The sequence below is a fragment of the Apodemus sylvaticus genome, chromosome 7 (genome assembly GCF_947179515.1).
Source record: "Apodemus sylvaticus chromosome 7, mApoSyl1.1, whole genome shotgun sequence".
NCBI lineage: Eukaryota > Metazoa > Chordata > Mammalia > Rodentia > Muridae > Apodemus > Apodemus sylvaticus.
The window spans coordinates 41,762,306-41,782,990 of record NC_067478.1 but is presented as its reverse complement, the minus strand read 5'-3'; the positions used below and the strand labels follow the sequence as shown (position 1 = coordinate 41,782,990).

Sequence of the window (20,685 nt, the reverse complement as noted above, 5' to 3'; positions counted from 1 at the left end):
AAGCAATTGTAAGAAGTAAAAGAGGTAGATTCCATATGGCATTGACCTAGTTTCTCCCAAATGTGGTGAAAGAGCTCACGGAACTCTAGTTAATCATGTCACAGCTGGGATACTGTATGACAAAACCAACGGACTGCGTTCCAAGTTCCCTAGGTTTACTTGCACACACTTTGATTGTATCTAGTTCTATACAACTTTATCACACGTGTGCATTGATGTATCTATCAACGCAACCAACCCTGATTATGTATTTTTTTTTACTTATTTTTATTTTATGTGTATGACTATTTTGCCTTCCTGTATGTCTCTCTGTGGATCCCTCATGTGCCTGGTGCTTACGGAGGTCAGACTAGGGCATCTGATCCCTGGGAACTGGAGCTGGTTGGGCACTGCTATGTGGGCGTGGTGAACTGAACTCAGTTCTCTACGAGAGCAGCTACTCTCTTAAGCCATCACTCCAACCTCAACAAGTATGCTTTTTAACACAAAATCACTGTCTCCGGTGGACAATGTCATTTAAGTAGTCCATGCCAGATAGTTTCTGACCAGAAAGCACAGTTGTTTAGCTGCCTGAAGAACATCTTGTGCATACTTTGTCTTACAAGCACATCCAGCCATCATTTTGCTCAGAATAGAAGGCTCCAGAATGCTGTGCTCACCTTTCTCTGACCTTACAAACAAACAGTTTGTAAACTTTGGAATATTCTGGGGGCCTAAAAGACTGAGTGAAATGTTCCTGTAATTTATCTACACGAAGGCCTTCTAGAGATGAACCGATGGCACCATCTAATGGACCGGCAGCCCTTTCAAAGGAACGACAAGGACCAATTATGAGAGTAACATTTTACACGCGATACGTACATCAAACTCCAGCAGTGCGTCGATCTGCCCCTGTAGGATTGGCATGCTCTTCAGGAGCTTTTCAGGAACCATTGTCCTCATGACACCGTCCGCCCTGCAACATCACAGACAGACAGAAGCACACATCCTTGTGAGCGCTGGAAACACAGGGTCTTGCCTCTGTTCTTGGGTGCACATCTCATTTTTGTTGTAAATCTCCTGAGATCTAGGTTAGGCATGAAGAGGTTGTGGCTCTTTGACAGGCCACACCAATTCTGGTTATGAATTCTTCTTTGAAGAACAGCACAAGCTCTTATGCCAGTGGGTCTCAACCAGTAGGTCGAAAGACCCTTTCATACAGATTGAGTATCAGACACCCTGTGACCAGATATTTACATTATGATTCTCTTAAATATACGTTTATTTATTTTTAAATGATTTATTTATTTTATAGGCCTTGGTGTTTTGTTTGCACATCTAACTGTATTAGGGTGTTGGTTCCCCTGGGACTGGAGTTACAGTCAGTTGTGAACTGCTATGTGAGTGCTGGGAGCTGAACCTGGGCCTCTCTCTGGAAGAGCAGCCAGTGAGTGCTCTAAACTGCGGAGCCATCCCTCCAGCCCCCTACATTAGGATTCTCAATAGCAGCAAAGTTAGTTGTGAAGTAGCAATGAGAATATTTTTATGGTTGGGGTAACCACAACTTGAGGAACTGTATTAAAGAGTCACAGCATTAGGAAGGTTGAGAGCCATTGTCTTAGATGCTGAGCTATCTCTCTAGACCCTCGATAGGTTCTTAAAATAAAATAATAAACCTTTACAAGACTTTACCATTACTTTCAGTTACAGACAGACAAAAGATCTGCATGTGCTTCTGGCTGAACATTTTCACCCAGATTAAAGCATCCATTTAGAGGCAAATAAATGACATCTGTGTATTCAAATTCATTTTTTTCTGCTTCATTGAGACTTTCTTAAACAGTAAGTAATGTCAATAATTAAGTTGTGGTATGCATATTTCCTAGGAAAGTATTACCTCTTAAAACAAAATCATCACACACACGGTTTTCACCTCAATTAAAATTCATAAAAATAAATATTTTCATTTAACACCACTATACACTGAAATCAATCTTGTCAATTCTTGCCTTAAGCTATTTAAAGATATTTACATTAAGGATGTTGAGTCAGTTTTAACAAATAAAAGTTTTGCACCACATAATTTCCGAGCAGCTGATCAGACCGTTACACACGAACACACAAAGCACTGCAGAGTCAGGGTAGCTTCTCTCCTACTGACTTCCTAAGCTGTCTCTGCAGGCGAATGTGACCTGGGCCTGCCAGGATCAATGCTAGCTGGCGAACAAGCTTAGTCAAAGAAATCATGTATGCCTAGAGGATTTACTGTGCTTAGGTAAAAGAAAAAGAGCGAGAGCCGTACCCTTTCTTCACTCTGGCAAAGTCAAATGCCATCTGTCTGTAGGAGAAGGCCTTCTCATTCAAGTATCTACTGTAACGCCGTATGAACGTCGACATATCATAACCTGGGGAGAGGAGAGGAGGCGGGGTCACGAACACAACACTTTCCATTGTACTTCTCACACAAGTAATTATCTATAGCTCTTCAAAACAGACAGGAATTGTCTCTAAGAAGGAGCTCAACATGTTGCAGCAAGCCCCATTTACCGCCCGATTTACAAGCCAAGATTCTTGGGGTGCTCTGGCCATTCAATATGATGATTATACTATCCAGCGTGGAATGTCTTTTTGATTTTTTCTTGCATTTGTATTTACTGTTACACACAACAGCCTGTTTCGTAAGTAACACATGCAGCCATCTGATATGGGTCTACCTAGCTTTACATGTATGTAATAGTAAGCAAATACAACGAATGAGGCAGAGGTAATGACTCAAGCTGCAGTAACCTACAAAAACATTTCTTTAAGATGGGGAATCTTTTTCTTTTTAATTTGGTTGACATCTTTTACTTCCTCATCTCCCGAGTCTTTATAAATGAACTGTGAGACAGATTCACAGTGTGTCACACTCCAAGTGACAAAATAAAATGAATATATATTCTATATGATTGTATACAATTAAATCGTTAATTTAATAGTTACTTTCATATCACTTTCTCAAATAACCAGTGGAACGCTCAGTGACAGTGACTTTGGATTAATGTCCACCCCAAATGTGCTTATTCTCACCATGGGATCCACTTTTATCTAGAAAGTTGCTGAGGTTGAATAGCGTATTTCTAGAGGCCAAATACTGAATAAATCTCTAAAAAGACAAAAAATTAGAGTTAAACACGCATATCTGCACACCATACCTTTAAACAACTTATGATGTTAAAGCAGTTATTTTATTCATTTATTTTTACAATTTCTATTGTGTTTGCTCACTTAGCTATGAAGTGTCCTATGCTGCTAATTTTCTTAAAGGGAGAAATTGCTTTTAAAACTCCAGAGAAACATCCATCAAATCACAATTATATTTGGTGAACTTTTACTTCTGCATATGCCAGAAACACTGAAAATTCAATAGGCTTCACTAGGAATTCCGTATTAAAGAAATAATTTAATTTTATCAGTATCTCTCACAAGTAAATATTCCATTAAAGCAATCTTCATTCACAGTCACAAAAAGTTACTTTCTTTGGAAAAACAGCCCTCCTGATCCTTTCTTTTAACATTTTTATCCATTAATACATCCACATAGAATATACATTTAAATGTGGCTATATCACTGAGACAAGTTCCAAATCAAAATACATTTAACGATCGCTAAATCCAAGGCTGAAATTATACTTAAGATGACTATTAAACACATATTTCTTCTTTTCCTATTAATGAAAATTCAAGGGTCTTAAATTACCATAATGTTCTGCTACCCCAGGCTCTAGGAAGAAACAGTTGTGTATTTGGTTACCTCGTTTCCGTGCACCATGAGGTGGTGTGTAGTCACTAAAGCTTTAAATACCACCACCCAGCTACTGTTTGTCGCCCGCTCAAAGAGGGTGTCGGCCATCTGAGGAATATTGACATTGGTCTCATTGGTAGCCTGGATCAAATCTGTGAAAAATAGAAGATATCTAGTAACTATTATAAATTTCACCTCAAACTTTAAACATTTGTGCTCATTACTAAAGCATGACTTCAAAGTTAAATAGACAAGAGTTAATTGAAAAACATTATACTGTAGCATTTTTACAAATGAACACATTAATATACATATTTTAAACCAATGTATTTATTTATTCTTGAACTTTTTCAGTTGAATTCTTTTCTGTATTTGTGCTGGTTAATTTTTGTCAACTTGACACAAACTCAGGTCACATGGGATGAGAAAACTTCAGTTGAGAAAATGTATCCGTGAGGCTAGAGACTGGTCGGTAGGAAAGTCTTGCAGAGCATTTTCTTGACTAATGACTGATGTGGGAGGACCGGGCCCACTGTGGGTAACACCATCCCTAGGCGGGTGGTCCTGGGCATATACCCAGAGGATTCCCCAGCATGCAATAAGGACAAATGCTCCACTATGTTCATAGCAGCCCTATTTGTAGTAACCATAAGCTGGAAAGAACCCAGGTGTCCCTCAACGGAGGAATGGATAAAAAAAATGTGGTATATATACACAATGGAGTACTATTCAGCCATTAGAGACAATGCATTCATGAAATTCTTAGACAAATGGATGGAGCTGGAGAACATCATACTAAGTGAGGTAACCCAGTCTCAAAAGATCAATCATGGTATGCACTCACTGATAAGCGGATATTAGCCTAGAAACTTTGAATACCCAAGACATAATCCACATATTAAATGATGCCCAAGAAGAATGGAGGAGAGGCCCATGGTTCTGGAAAGACTCAGTGCAGCAGTATAGGGGAATACCAGAGCAGGGAAGTGGTAAGGAGTAGATGGGGGAACAGGGGGAGGAAAGAGGGATTATGGGACTTTTGGGGAGTGGGGAGCCAGAAAAGGGGAAATCATTTAAAATGTAAATAAAGAATATATCGAATTTAAAAAAAAAAGAAAGCAGACGGAGCAAGCAAGGCAGTGAGTGAGCATCCCTCAGTAGCCTCTGCCTCAGCTTCTGAGTCCAGGCGCCTGCCTGGAGTTCATGCTTTCACTTCCTTTCGTGGTGGACTACATAACCCGCAAGCTCAAATAAATACGTGCCTCCCTAAGTGGCTTTTGGTCATGGTGGTTTATCACAGCAATGCAGAGCAAACTAGGAAAGTATAATTGTCTTTTTTATTTTCAACCTGCTGGTACAGATGCCATTTTTTTTAATATTTTTTATTTACATTTCAAATGATTTCCCCTTTTCTGGCACCCCAACAGAAGGCATTTCTAACCATATTTTAGCTACTGTCTTCAGGGTGGCACTTCACTTTATTTAACTGTTTCATGTCTTAGCATGGCCAGCGTTCACCGTGGAAGGACCAAGTGAATCTCTAGTTTCTCAAACGCGCACATCCCATGGTTCTTATCTTTTTTTTTTTAATTTTTTAAAAATATTTTTATTTTCTATATTCTTTGTTTACATTCCAAATGATTTCCCCTTTCCCAGCTCCCCCATCTCCATATGTCTTATAAACCTTCTTCTCTCCATCCATTCTCCAATCACCTCCCTCCTTTTTCTCTGTCCTTATATTCCCTTCCAATGCTAGATCAATCCTTTCCAGGATCAGGACCCTCTCCATATTTCTTCATGGGCGTCATTTGTTATGTGATTTGTGCCTTGGGTATTCAGGGCTTCTGGGCTAATTAATATCCACTTATCAGAGATTGCATTACATGTGTATTCTTTTGTGATTGGGTTACCTCACTTAGGATGATATTTTCCAGATCAAACCATTTGCCTAAAAATTTTGTGAATTCATTGTTTCTAATTGCTGAGTAGTATTCCATTGTGTAAATATACCACATTTTCTGTATCCATTCCTCCTTTGAGGGACATCTGACACACTGAAACTAATAGAAAAGAAACTGGGGAAGACCCTTGAGAACATAGGCACAGGGGAAAAGTTCCTGAACAGATCACCAATAGCTTATGCTCTAAGATCAAGAATTGACAAATGGGACCTCATAAAATTACAAAGTTTCTGTAAGGCAAAGGACACTGTTGAAAGGACAAAACAGCAACCATCAAATTGGGAAAGGATATTCACCAACCCTACATCTGATAGAGGGCTAATATCCAATATATACAAAGAACTCAAGAAGTTAGACCCCAGGGAACCAAATAACCCTATTAAAAATGGGGTACAGATCTAAACAAAGAATTTTCACCTGAAGAAATTCGGATGGCCAAGAGGCACCTTAAGAAGTGCTCAACACCATTAGTCATTAGGGAAATACAGATCAAAACAACCCTGAGATTTCACCTTACACCAGTCAGAATGACTAAAGTCAAAAACTCAGGAGACAGCAGGTGTTGGCGAGGATGTGGAGAAAGAGGAACACCCCTCCACTGCTGGTGGGGCTGTAAGATGGTACAACCACTTTGGAAATCAGTCTGGCTGTTCCTCAGAAAACTGGACATGACACTTCCGGAGGACCCTGTTATACCACTCCTGGGCATATACCCAAAGGATTCCCTGGCATGCAATGAAGACACATGCTCCACTATGTTCATAGCAGCCTTATTTATAATAGCCAGAAGCTGGAAAGAGCCATTTTTAAAAAAACACTAGGTGAGTTAAGTCTCTTTTCACTTTAAGCACAAAGTCTTAAAATACAGATATCAATCTAATATATTGCTTGCAGAAAAAAACCAAACAGCCAGGCAGTGGTGGTGCACGCCTTTAATCCAAGCACTCGGAAGGCAGAGGTAGGTGGATTTCTGAGTTCAAGGCCAGCCTGGTCTACAAAGTGAGTTCCAGGACAGCCAGGGCTACAGAGAAACCCTGTCTCGAAAAACAACAACAACAACAACAACAACAAACCCAGAAAAAAAACCAAACATGTATGTTTAGAACTTAGCATCTAAAAGTATATTTCACTTGTATCTTTTTTAAATTTTTTTTATTCGATATATTTTTATTTACAGAAAAGATTTCCCCTTTTCTGGCCCCCCCACTCCCCGAAAGTCACATAAGCCCTCTTTCCTCCCCTTGTTCTCCCACCTACCCCTTCCCACTTCCCTGTTCTGGTTTTGCCCTATATTGCTACACTGAGTCTTTCAAGAACCAGGGGCCACTCCTCTGTTCTTCTTGTACCTCATTTGATGTGTGGATTATGTTTTGGGTATTCCAGTTTTCTAGGTTAGTATCCACTTATTAGTGAGTGCATACCATGATTGATCACTTCACTTGTATCTTAACTGTAAAGCATGCTAACAAATACACTGCCCTGTGATCAGCAAAAGCACAAATAGATAATGAGCAAAGAATTCTAGTATATTCATCTATAACCTTCATTGATCTCTCAGAGAACACCATGCAGTGTTTGGTTATGATCTGGCCTTGGATAGTAACATAGAAGTGCTATGTAATATATTTCACTATCTACATCTTCCCATTAATACAACTCAAGGTGAATGGGAGGATATATATATATATATATATATATATATATATATATATATATATGAACAGGGATGTACAGTGCTCAGAAAAAATGCCCAGTGCTAAAATGTAGAGCTGGGGCAGCCAGAGATCATGTCTGTCTCTGATATGTCTCCAGAACTCTGTTCTATCAGCAAATGAACAGAATCTGTGACAGACATCTAGTTTCAAGTATAAGGTAGTCCTATGATACTATCTCAAATACAGCATAATGATTTCATTTTTCTTTTTCTTTTCAAGCACCTATTGATATGTTCGGGTGAAGTATATTTCATATCCATTTTCTTCAACAGGCATTTGTGGTGTGCAGTGCTTGGGGAAGCACCATGCAGGAAACAGATCATTTCTACTCTTCAGCAGCTCCTGGTGTGGTAGGTTTGTATCAACCTGAACAGCCCCACAGGGACCGAGGGCCTCCAGTCTTAATAGAGGGAAGCCTTAGGAGCTACTCCTAGAAAGGACCAGGAAAACTTTTTTGAAGCATGAGAATTACAATGAAAAATATTAGGGGAAAATATGTTTACAGGCTAGGAATGATGGCTGGAGCTTCAAAAGGATGTGAACCAAGAAATAATTATATTTTAGACTAATGGCAAGTCAGAACAATTGTTAATACTCTCAAGTTTAGGTGCTGAGAGCTTTTTTTTTTTCCAGAGTGGGGGTGATTAGCTTAACAAATATTATTTGTGAAATAGATCTTACTGATGGGCAAGTGTAGATTTTGAGTGAAGAGCAGGATAGGCGTGTCTCTGCATTTGCATCAGGGAGTTTCCTGGGAACTAAACCACCACTATGTTGTCTGCAGTGTGTGTGTGTGTGTGTGTGTGTGTGTGTGTGTGTGTGTATGTGTATGTGTGTGTGTGCCCATGCAGGTCAGTATGTGACTGTATGCCTGTTTGTCTATCTGTATTTGTTTGTCTTTGTGTCTGCACATAGGCAGTATACATGAGTGCAGATGACTACAGAGGCCAAAGTTGTCAGATGCCCTAGAGCCAGAGTTACAGGGGGTTGTGAGGCAAACATGGCTGACAGGAATCCAATTAGGATCCTCTGGAAGAGCTCTATTTGCTCTTAACCACTGAGCCATATGTCTAGTCTGAAAAAGACTTTAAAGACATTTATTTTTATTATTTTTAAATTATATGTTTATGTGTGTCTGTTTGGGTATATGCATGTGAGTGTGGGTGCCCTCAGAGGCTAAACACATCAGATCTTCGGGCTTCAGTTACGCATGGTAGTAATCCATCTGACATGGATGCTGGGAACTGAACTCAGGACTTCTGGAAAAGCAAGCAGTATGCAGTCTTAACTGGTAAGTCATCTCCTATGCCCAAGAAGAACCATTTAAATGTACATGCAGCAGGGAGCCTTCAGGAATATATGTTTCTGGAAAGCTCTGGTGGTTTAGGAGTTAAGTATATTAGGTTAGACATGCGTGTCTTGTTTCAGTTGAAGAGTTGCTTATTGTCAAGGAAGAGACACATATGACCTCACTGAAGAACTGGATTACATCTTAGAGTTGGGGGTTGTGGGAATTGTTTCCAATGCTTTGAATTATTCCGGCCTCCAAAATTGGGAACCTGTGTGTCCAAATACAGAAGGTTCTTGTCCACAATAGGTTTTTGATCAGTCAATAAAGAGCCAATGGCCAATTGCTGGGTGGAGAGAGAGGTGGAACTTTTAGATTTGTGCAGACTAGGAACTGGAAGGGAAGAAGGGAGAATCACCATGATTCAGAGGTGACTGGATTAGATTTAGAGCTGCAGAAGGAAAATCATCTGAAATGTAGGTGAGAAGGAATGTGGGCCCCAGGGCAGGAAAGACTGGGGGGTTGCCCAGAAGGAGCCAGGGTAACAAAGATAAAATAAAGAATTAGAGGGCGTTAAGCCAGGAGTACCACAGGGAAATGTGTGTTAGCGGTGTGGAGGATTAACACTGCCCAGCCTTTGAGCTAGTCAAGGCATATTTCAAATTAACTGGTGTGTGAGTGTGCACACATGCGCGCGCACACGTCTATTATTCATGAATCCAGAGGGCTCCAGTGGGTGGCTGTGACCATGGCCTGCTAGGAGCACAAGATGGTTAGGTAAATTTACCGCAACAGGGGGAAGGAGTTCTAGCAGGCAAATACCAAGACAATTTGGCTTTTACAAAGCACACTATGACTATCAAGTACTATGTCCACAGTGCACACAGGCACAGGATGAGGAGAACTCACCCCTGCATGGAAAGACAGGTGACGACAAAGAAGGAAGCCACAAAGTCCCACCAGGATGTGGTGTGGGGAAACTGAGGGTGTAGGAAAGGTTGGAGGGGAGACAAGGAGCAGAAAGTAAGACTGACCAGGCTTGCAGGATGAGGGATGGGTGCTAAAGGGAGACAGAAAAGGCTTCTCAGGCAATTCCACATCTTCTTCTGGGGACAAGTAAACACTATTTACTGAAATATATATATATATATGTGTGTGTGTGTGTGTGTGTGTGTGTGTGTGTGAATATATATATATGTGTGTATATATGTATATATAGGCTGGCCTCTAACCTTTGTATATATACACACATATCTATTTCTCTATTTATGCATATATATCCTCTCTCTCTCTCTATCTATATATACATATATAATTTTTATATATATAAATAATATAAATATATAAAATATAAAATATATAATATAATATATAATATATAATATATAATATATAAATATATAAATATATATACATTTTATAATATATATTTATATAATATATATAAATAGTGAATATATTCACTATTTACTGAATATATAAATAAGAATATATTTATTATATATACTATATTATATATATTGTTGGTCATCTATGTTGAAATGTGTGATGAGGAACTGGGAATAGACTCTGTCTTAAGCTTAGAAGAAACATTTGGCCTAGATGCAAATTGGGAGTCACTGGCAATAAGAGCTCAAACCACAAATAGAAGCTGTAACTTACACAGCATGAAAAAGGAAAAAGGAAAAACTAGATGAGCAAGTAATCAATTTTTTAAGACCTCTTAGATTATTATTTAATATCTTCAGAAAGTTCCAGAAGCAGTTAGGAGTCATCAGAGTCAAATACTACACAAAGTGCTATTTAGCTAAGCTATGCCGTGGACTCTAGAGCTGACAGACCAGCTGCCGTGCTTGGCAATGAAACTGTTACAATCAGTCTCACTAGAGGGAAAATGGAAAGGAGAAAACTTTTTATTTCTGAAAAACAAAACAAAAAAACAAAACGAAAAAACCAAAACAAACAGGAAATAACAGGCTGAGGCAAAGTAGAAAAATCCAGAAAACACCACATTCATAATCAGAGTACACATAATGGAGAGATTAAAACGATAAGCAACACTAAATCTATCCTACCTCGCTTGTTTTCACATGCCCTGTGTCACAGTGACAGGGAGAGAGTAATCAATGTGGTATTGCTATGGTTCACTATGTGTGTGTGTGTGTGTGTGTGTGGTGGTATTGCTATGATACACAGGCTGGTCTCTAACCTTTGGACTCAGAACTACAGTGTGTACCACGTCACCTGACTTTTACACTCATCTTTCCATTTTCTGTGTCGGGTTGGCGAACTACTGCTTCCTGGGAAAGTCTGTCCTGCCCCTTGTTTCTGTGAATCTTTGTTGAAACACAGCTACTCTTCCCTATGCCATTTAAGTCTGTCTCACTCTACGATGACAGAGGTGAATATCTGTACTGCTCAAGTCAATTCAGTGGCCCCCAAAGTCTAAGAAATTGACTCTCTGACTTCATGTAGGAAACAGTTGGGGTTCTTATGTGGGAAGTATTCATAAAGTGCTGGTCTCACAGAGCAATGGTGCCTGGAGAAAAAGCAGCTGTATGTTTGAAGTGCTTCTCTCTGAACCAATAATTTAAAGGACATTTAAGAGACTTCAAACTACAATGATCAGACTCCCTACTCAGTGGTAGCTACTATCACAAGAGCAAGAGAGCAGGACCAGCAAGAGTCCTCAGCGGTTCTATAAAGATCTTTACTACCAAGCCTGACAACTGAGTGTGAACCCTGGATCCCACCCACACTGTCGGATTGTCCTCTGACCTCTGCAAGCACCCAGTGATACATGCATGCCCATATACCAAACACACACATACACACAAACACACACACACACACACACAGAGGGGGGGTGTCTGTGTGTGCAGAAAACACCTGTTCTTGGTATTTATTTTAATTTGGAAAATAATAATTTTCCCTAAAAACAAAATGAAAGAGGATTATTTTGTAACTTTTCCAAGTTTAATTTCTTCTTTTGAAACAGGATCTCACTGTGTAGCCATGGCTGGACTGGTACTTTCTATGTAGACCAGGCTAGCCTCAACTTACAGGGATTTGCCTGCCTCTGCTTTCCAAGAGCTGAGATTAAAAGTCTGCCCTACAACATCCATTTCTAATGTTAAAAAAAGCTATGTTGAGTTCATCAATAATTTAAGAGTTTACAGAATTCTGAAGCCAGGCTATGACTGAGTTGTTTTCTTTCTAGAACTACTTGGCTGTCACACTCTTTATTTTAAAATGTCTTTTAAGAGGTGATCATGTCAATCTCTGCTCTCATTAGTAGATGATGTATGTTTCTGCTCTATTTCCTCATTAAAGAAATTGTTTCCATTTAAGTAATTACCAAACCATAAAAATAATAATAGCAACAAACATGTAGAAAAGGTTATTAGTTATTGAAGACTAAGTATGCTATATGTTTGAAGTGTCTAGAATCCAAAATGAACTTTGTAAAATATAACTGATATTCTAAACTCTAAAATTTATTATAAATTTCTCCTTTCTCCTCTTCTCCCTCGTTTTCTATCTCTCAGCAACTTCAGCCTGCTCTCAGGCAATAGAAATGCATTTGCATTTTATAAATTTTACATAAAGAGAGTCAAGCCATTTCTTCAGGGACGGTCTGGATTCTTTTCCTTCAAGTAATTACATCAAGGCTCATCTACATTGCTACAGTATTAATAGTCTGTGCCACTGCACTGCAGAGTAGTTTGCTATATATAGACATAGCAATGCACCTGTATCTATTTACCTTTTTCTCAATCATCAATTTTTAACTTTACACTCAAAGCTTCATAAGCCTCCCTATATAATTGCATATGTGTAGGCAGGTATATAGTTTTATTTCCCTTGCAAAATCACTTGGGAGTAGATGAAGTGGGTCACTTTCCGATACTTAACTTTAGGAAATTACTTCACAAAATTATCAGAGTTAAATTCCCACTGGAGGTGAAGGAATGAGCGTTCTACCCCAGGACATCAATTCCAAGGCTTGAGATGGTCTTTTTATACAGCTCTGCAACCATTTAACTGCTATGCTATAAGGGCTATCAGGGTGGATGTTGTTTGTATTTCCACAATAACTAGATCTCACTTAATATTTTAAAGTTTTTCAATTACTTTGGGCGGAAGAGTAAATACAAACCCTTCTCACTACACTATCCTGCTACAAAATATAAACCTCTCATCCAACAATTGAAAATTTGTCATAGGAAATCTCTTTGCGGTAACTTAATTCATCAATAAGAAAGAAATTCAAATGAGAAAACAAACAGAACATCTTAGCGTTGTAAACAACGCTTCTCTAAAATAACATAATAGCCAAAGCCTGAACTGGTTACAGATTCATGGTTACTCCTCTTCCCAGGTCTCCGTGACACTGGCAGACACTTGAGCCATATGCAGGGTGGGTCATGACAGGGCTCCTGTGACCCCTTGCTTAGAGTGTCCCATAATCCCTTCTGTTGGGTCACCTCCAGCATGAGGAGATGCATTTGTGGCTCTTCTCTAACCGCAGGCTCCCTGCAGCCTCCCGCGACCCACTGAATGCGCTCCAACTGATCCAAGCCTAAACCTCATACCTTATACTTACCCACCCCCCATGCCTCCACTTACAGTCACCGTAAGTATGAGGTTTGCACCGTATACTTTGCCGTGAGAACACAGCCTTTCATTAGGAGGCTCAGCTACCTTACTAATCTTTTCTATGCCAAAAATTGTGTTCTACCAAAATTATTCTAAAACTGTTTCAAGCTGTTCTTATTGCCTAGGCTGTCCCTGTCATCACTGAACTGAGAGTCCATCTAGGATCAGTCGCAAACAGGCTACTCCATGATGCTCTGACACCACCCTCAAGGGAAAGGGTGGCTTTGATCTCACCTTCCAGACAGCGAAGGGGATGGACATCGATCAGGCCATGGATCTAGTTTGCAGGCTGACTTTGCTACTTATGGACAAGCTAACTCGGTGCCTGTGTGGGTCTGGTTTTGTACCTTGCCACGGGGATAATATTAACTACTTTACAGAACAGACACTGCCATTTATGCTAATCACCACCTTAACATGCATCGACTGTGGTCCTTATTGCACAGAATTGCAATTGTTGCTTCACACATGTGCCTCTTCCATGGAGCCTGGCATCCTACAGGAAGGAATGAAGACCCTTGGGAAGACCTTGATACTGAACATTGGCCTTCATACAGAAAAGACAGTTATCTGAGACAGCTATATCTAGCTTATTATCTGTTCTGATCCGAAACAATTTTAGGTTAGCATGGTGTTTTGTGTACAGCCATTAGTGAGACGGCCCAGTGGGTAGAGAGACTTGCCACCGAGCCTAAGGATCTGAGTTCCATCCCTGGAGCCACATGACAGAAGCAAAGAACTGACCCCACCCCTTCAGGCTGTCCTGTGATGTCTGACATCTTGACATACATGCTGCCCTGCCCCAAGACAGACAGACAGATAGACAGGCACCAACAGGCATACACATACAAAATAGAGAAATAAAAGTAAATATATTCTCTACATCTGTTTGATTTTTGTCAAACCCACTAGCTAGAAATTTCCTTTCACTGAATACTGGAATGAAGAACACTCTCATCTTCTAACAGAAACTCTCTCACTTAGATGAGAAATCTACACATACACCAAAGCCCAGTGGCAGATGAATTATCAAACTTTAAACATTCCATCACCTAAAACAGCTCAGAATATTTGCTGTGAGGTGTAATTAATATATCTTTAAACGCTTTTAGTTCTTTTAAGGTTACTCATCTACCCTCTTTCCCTTCTTTCTCTGCTGTCTATTAAGGATTACATATTTATGTCCCCGTCAAAATGCACAGGTGGGCACCCTAATCCCCACTGGAATCACACTTGGAGGTATGGCCTGTGAAAGATGGTTTAGTCATAAGGAGGAAGCCCTGAAGAAATGAATTGGTGCCCTTGTAAAAGACACCCAAGAGAATACCTTCTTTGTGGACATAATGCAGAGTTAGGCAGTCTGACATTGGCCATGGCAACCTTCCACCGGCCACACTAACTTTCTGGCTGCAGAATGAGAATTACATTTCTGCTGTCTACAATCCAGCCAGTATGCGGTGGCAGCGCTCCCTCCCTGCACACCAGGGACTAGTACCAGACAGCTCGGGCAGCTAGACGATGGTAAGCAAAACTCAGTGTTTGCAATTTGGAGAATGACAAATAAATGGAAGTGACTCAGAAGTTTTTATGCTTGGATAGAAAGCACAAAGGACAGACATTAACGTACCCTCACCAATATCCATTTTCTTCCCTCTGAACTAGAAGAAGCCCATCCCTGTCATGCCTGTCAGGAAAGACAAACTGGCAGGTTGGTGCCATGTTGGTTTCCATGTAGCTAGATCTATGTGTAATTGTCTCTTCAAGTCACCTGACAAACACTTCCCTTTGTGATAAAGGTACTGTAAGGTTAATAGAGAAGCGTAGCACATTCTATCCCACTTAACAGCTCTCGTAGAGCTTAGCTATCTGCCCCTGTTCCTTCTGTGCATGTACTTAAAAACCATGTGTATGTCACACCATCTCAGGATAGGATGGATGCCAACAAGACAGAGGTAGCAGAGACAACACAACAAACAATGGATCTGCATACTGACTTCTACTCAATTCTAGAATGTTCCTCCTCCAATAATGGCACTGGCAGTTTCATGAATTTGAATATTCTGTTATATACATATAAATGCCTGTTAAATGATACATACTAAAACAAAATAACAGCAAAGCAAGAGGACCGAGGCCAGCGAGCCCAGAGTATCTTCCAGCTGTAATCATCTTTGGCCTGAGAGCAGCTGTCTTTTTAGAGTGCCTGAAAGCCTGGCATTGTCTGCCTCTGGAGCAAGAGCCCTTTGACTAGAAGTTTACCATCAGGTGAGTCCTGGCAGGAACTGAGACAGAGGGCACAACTGAAAAGGTTGTTTTAGGAAGAGAAAGGAATTATCTTATAAAAAATGATCACCCAAGAATGTGTAAAAACATAAACAAGAAACTTGAACATAGGAGTTCTGCTGTTGCAGATATGAGTATGTTGATGATATTTTCTATCAGAAAAATACCTGATAGAAAATACCTGAAGAAGGTTGCTGAACCTACTGCCCCCTTCTCCAGAGCAGACAGTGGGAAGAACAGGCATTAGAAGAATGGGGTTGCCTGTGAGGGCGCCAGTGTGTGGAGGCAAGCCTGAGGGAAGCAGTGGAAAGGGAGGGCATCAGAGGAGGGGAGGGCATCAGAGTGGGGGAGGGCATCGAAGGAGGCCAGGGCATTGGAGGAGAGGAGGGCAGCGGAAGAAGGGAGAGCAGCGGAGGAAGGGAGGGCATCGGAGCAGGGGAGGGCATCAGAGGAGGGGAGGACATCAGAAGAGGGGAAGCAGCAGAGGAGGGGGAGGGCATCGGAGAAAGGGAGGGCATCGGAGGAGGGGAGGGCATCAGAGGAGGGGAGGGCACTGGAGGAGGGGAGGGCATCGGAGGAGGGGAGGGCAGCAGAGGAGGGGAGGGCAGCAGAGGAGGGGACACAAGAACAAGAGAGGCTGAAACCGCAGGACAGAGACCAACTGCAAGAAACAGGGGAGCGGCACCTTTTAACTACAGAGCTAGGAGAATGTTCATGAATGTGAGGACAGAATGCCTTCTCAACAGAGCTCAGCAGCAGACATGTCTGCACTTCTTTCCTTTAAGAAGTAAGAAACAACATCTCAATTACTTGATTTAATGTAAGTTTACTTGTACCTTTATATTGCTACATGTAACTCAATATGCTCCAGCACCTAAAACTTCAGCTTTCTTTCATCTTAAAGAATAATACATATACTTCCACCTTTTTAAAAAATGCCCACTGCGGAAATTCCCCTCTCTTTTACTTGTTCTCCACTGGGATGCTGGCCAAGTCACGAGTGGGAGATGTAACAGGCACACTTGTGGGGTGGAGATTTGTGGGGGCAGCCTAACTCCTTTCTGTTAATGAGAAACCATATGACACTTAGTACAGTTGCATTTCCTTATTACAACAATGGGGCCAATCACAGCACTCAACTGGTAGCTGCTTTATTAAAACGGGAAACTGAAAGTCGTATCTAGCACAAAACCTGATAAACTATAGAGAACACATGTCTGCCTGTCTCTCACAGTCTGTCTGTCTGATGTACAATTACAATTTGGTTCTTCCTTTGGCTACCTACATAAAAAAGCACTTGGCAAACTTTGTAAATTAATTCAATTATTTAATTGCTTAACCAGTGGTTTCTGAATGCACACTATGCCCCAGGCACTGGTTTATCAGCCGGCTAGATGCAGAACTGTGAGAAAAGAAGCCACTGCGTGGCTGCCAAGGGCTTACATCCAAATGGAGAACACAGGTCAACCAAATACACAGCAGACAGGCATAGGCAGTGTGGCAGGAGATAAGGTAGATATGCGGGTAACTTTAGGTAGATGGCACTGTTGAAAGAGGGTGATTAGGAAAGGCCTCCCCCGTGAAAGGATGTTCAAAAGGACCTAGACGCAGTAAAGAAACCTGCCATTTGGTGATCTTGGGAAGGAATGTTCCAGGCGAAGGAAACAGCAGATGCAAAGGCCCTGTGGATCCAGAGGAGCTGGCAGGCTCAAGACTAAACAAGCCTGCTTCTGTGGGTGGAGAAGAGTGAAGACTGGAGAGAGGGAGAACTGACCCAGCGAAGACATGGAACTTAATGCTGAGCATTTGGGGAAGAGGGTTCAAGAGGGTTTTGACCAGGGCGGTGACATGTTCCATTTTGAAGAATTACTGCAGCAAGTCTATAGCACCCAGGCTAAGTGAAGGAGACAGACCTTCAGAGACAGGCATACCTCAGGGGAGAGGGGAGGGGAGGCTTGCCCGAGGGTGGAGGGGGACAGAATCAGGAAGCACGAGGAAGGACAGGAAGGACGGCAGGCATTTCACAGGGTGAGTGAAGAGGACCAGCCGGTGGGTGTGGCTGGGAAGAGGCACAAGATCCACAGAGACGTGGAGAAAGACAAGGCCACAGCACCTGAGTAGCAAGATCAGCCGTGTCCAGCGTGCTCTCCAGGGAAAAGGGCAGAGAGGCAGCCTGGCTGGCTGCTGGCACTTCGCCTGCCTCTCCTGCCTACTTCACTGACTGTACGTCTTCCCTTTGAGCTCACTCCCGGCCTCAGAGGGTGGCCCCAGGCCCTGGGCAGTGCTGTGGCTGCAACCAAAGGCTCTACAGAGCACACAGGCACATTCTCAGTAGAGTAGTCCCAGTCAAAGGACCAGCAACAGATGTCCCCTCAAGGGAGCACAGGCTAGTCTGTGGTAGGCCTTAGGGGCTTCTCAAAGTTAACAAGATGAATTGCCAACCGAGTGCCATAGGGGCAAATGTTGGTTATGATGCCTCCTGCGGGCCGCTCCCAGACACGAGAGGGCAGAAAGACAACATGAGCACCCAACTGCCTGCATGACTCAAACCAGGGCCACACACCAGGGTTACTTCAGAGAGGAAGTTGGGGGCAGGGGAGGGGAACTGCTCAGGTGTCAAATACTGTCCATCCCTAGTGGTCCAGAAAGTTTTATTTTAAAAACAAAATTGCTAGTTTAGCTTTCTGCTCTTCAGGATTTGAACACAACTATTTGTGTCGCTAAGCACTCCATTAGGTTTCTTTATCCCCCGTCTTCATCTGTGAGGTGAAAACGATCATTACCGAGGCCCACCTACCACAAATTACATTTCTTCGATAGCTTCCCCTCTTCTCCATTTTAAGAATCCTGTGTTGAGATAACGCTCGGTAGGTGCATGATTTCTAAGGACAAGCAAAAGAGCAGACAGTGCTGGAGAGGGGGCAGACGGTCATGTAAGTCGGACACCTGCATTCAGGACATTTAGACCCACAGGGCCAGCCTCTAGACAGCAAGAGTGCTGGAAAGATGGCTTCTGCTAACGTGATTGCTAGGGAGATTCTAGAAGATTCTGCAGCTTTGGTTTCTGGTTCCCTGCAACTGTCACAGGATGATCACCTATGAGTGTCTAGTCCTCAAGTGTGTCAAGCAGATTGACACAAGTCCTATTTATATGGCAGCCATGGTGGTTTGTGCACCATGGAAGCTTGGGAGAAACATAAGCTTTATCACCACCACCACCACCACCACCACCACCACCACCACCATCACCACCACCACCACCACCACCATCATCATCATCATCATTGTCATCTACCTAAAACTTATCACCCAAACAGTATCTTAAGGGCCTTCAGAGAATAAGTTGTCATAATGACACATTTACCATATTCTAGCACTGAGCAGCCTGTGTGTCCCTCATGTTCCAGTCACAGCCCATCACTTCCTACACCATTCTCAGAGAAGAGCCGACTCCTCAGCTTTTTCTGTTCAGCCCTTCCTCACATAGCCCTTGGGGCCATAAGGAAAAACAGTGTTGCATACATCGGAGTCAAACAGCAGACATCCGGCATGGGTTCTCAGTTCCAGTCAGGATTCCCACCCACACGTGTGTGAAACTTATGCTTCCTAAAATTAAACAGTAGATAGAAACAGCAACTACAGCCACAGCCTCTGGGACTCTCTACATCTTCTCAGATCAAGATGGTGCCTGAATACCTTGTCATTTTTTCACAAGGGTATCACCTACTATTCTCCCTCCTGCTCCTCCTCTATCTAGGCAAGAGCTCTTGAAGCCCTCCTGCCAGACCTCTGATCTGGTCACAACCACAGGGCTTCTATACCTCGGAGCCTCTTCTTTCTTTCTAGAAAAGCACATCCAAAAAAAGACTCAAATCTTTTTTCTTTCTGGAATATCATGGAATAGAAACTTAGTTCTTAGCACATCTTTATTACCTACTGAAGGATTTCAGTAAAGAGAGAAACAGACTAGGTAAATGGACAAAACATACTTAACTATCGTCTCTATGAATGCCATATTTCCTTGGAAAAAGATAAAAAAAAATGGAAGGGAGATCTAGAGAAGGATTTTTCAGTCCTTTAGAAGCACTATAGAGGGTCGCTCAGTCATGGCATCCCAGCCTGTAGCCTCAGCTACAAAGGAGGCTGAGGTCAAAAGACCACGAGTTCAAGGTCAGCCTGTCTGTCTGAAAAATTCACAATTATAAAAGGGCCAGGGAATAGCTTAGATGTACAAAACCTCTCTAAAATACATGAGGCCTTAGCTTCAACCCCAAGTTTTGGAAAGAAAGGAAAGGATGGGGAAAATGCTTTTGGGAAGTTAAGATCATTTGTAGATGGATAAATGTGGGAGAGTAAATAATGGTCAGAAATGCAGAGATCACATATGGTATCAACATAAAGCTAGCAGTAGCCATCCCCTATGCAGAGATCATATACAGTATCAACAGAAAGCTAGCAGTAGCCATCCCCTACGCAGAGATCACATATGGTATCAACAGAAAGCTAGCCAGTAAGTCATCCCCTATGCAGAAATCATATACGATATCAACAGAAAGCTAGCAGTAGCCATACCCTATGCAGAGATCACATATGGTATCAACAGAAAGCTAGCAGTAGCCATCCCCTATGCAGAGATCACATACGGTATCAACAGAAAGCTAGCCAGTAAGTCACCCCTATGCAGAGATCACATACAGTATGATATCATCAGAAAGACGGCCAGTAGTCTAGCTCCCCTAAAGCTCCCTTATCAGCAAGAACACATACCAGTCAAACTTCTCTTCTATCAAATAGTTAGAAATGGAAGTTCCTACTTCCATTACCACTTGGGAGATTACAGAGGGCCTTGCTGATGTTTCCCAATGGAATGCTGAATCCTCAGTGTCAAGGCACTGCAGCAATCCGTGATCAGTTCCTTCAGACTTCCACACTCTTTAGGTACAATTATGACTAATGCAGACTCAGGCAAGAGAACTAGATGTGCTGGCTAATTTTGTCAACTTGACACAAACTAAA

General features: G+C 41.8%; 1 protein-coding gene across 3 annotated transcripts in view; it reads right to left on the bottom strand.

Annotated features, from left to right (window-relative positions):
- Snap91 (synaptosome associated protein 91) overlaps positions 1-20,685 on the bottom strand; it is a 121,827-nt gene that overhangs the window by 75,390 nt on the left and 25,752 nt on the right. For all 3 annotated transcript variants that reach the window (XM_052187703.1, XM_052187701.1, XM_052187702.1), the window contains exons 3-6: positions 3,773-3,915; positions 3,049-3,124; positions 2,282-2,384; positions 862-955 (exon numbers count right to left, since the gene is read on the bottom strand). In XM_052187703.1, coding sequence (XP_052043663.1) covers positions 862-955; positions 2,282-2,384; positions 3,049-3,124; positions 3,773-3,915 — 416 coding nt within the window. The remainder of the gene's footprint in view (positions 1-861; positions 956-2,281; positions 2,385-3,048; positions 3,125-3,772; positions 3,916-20,685) is intronic.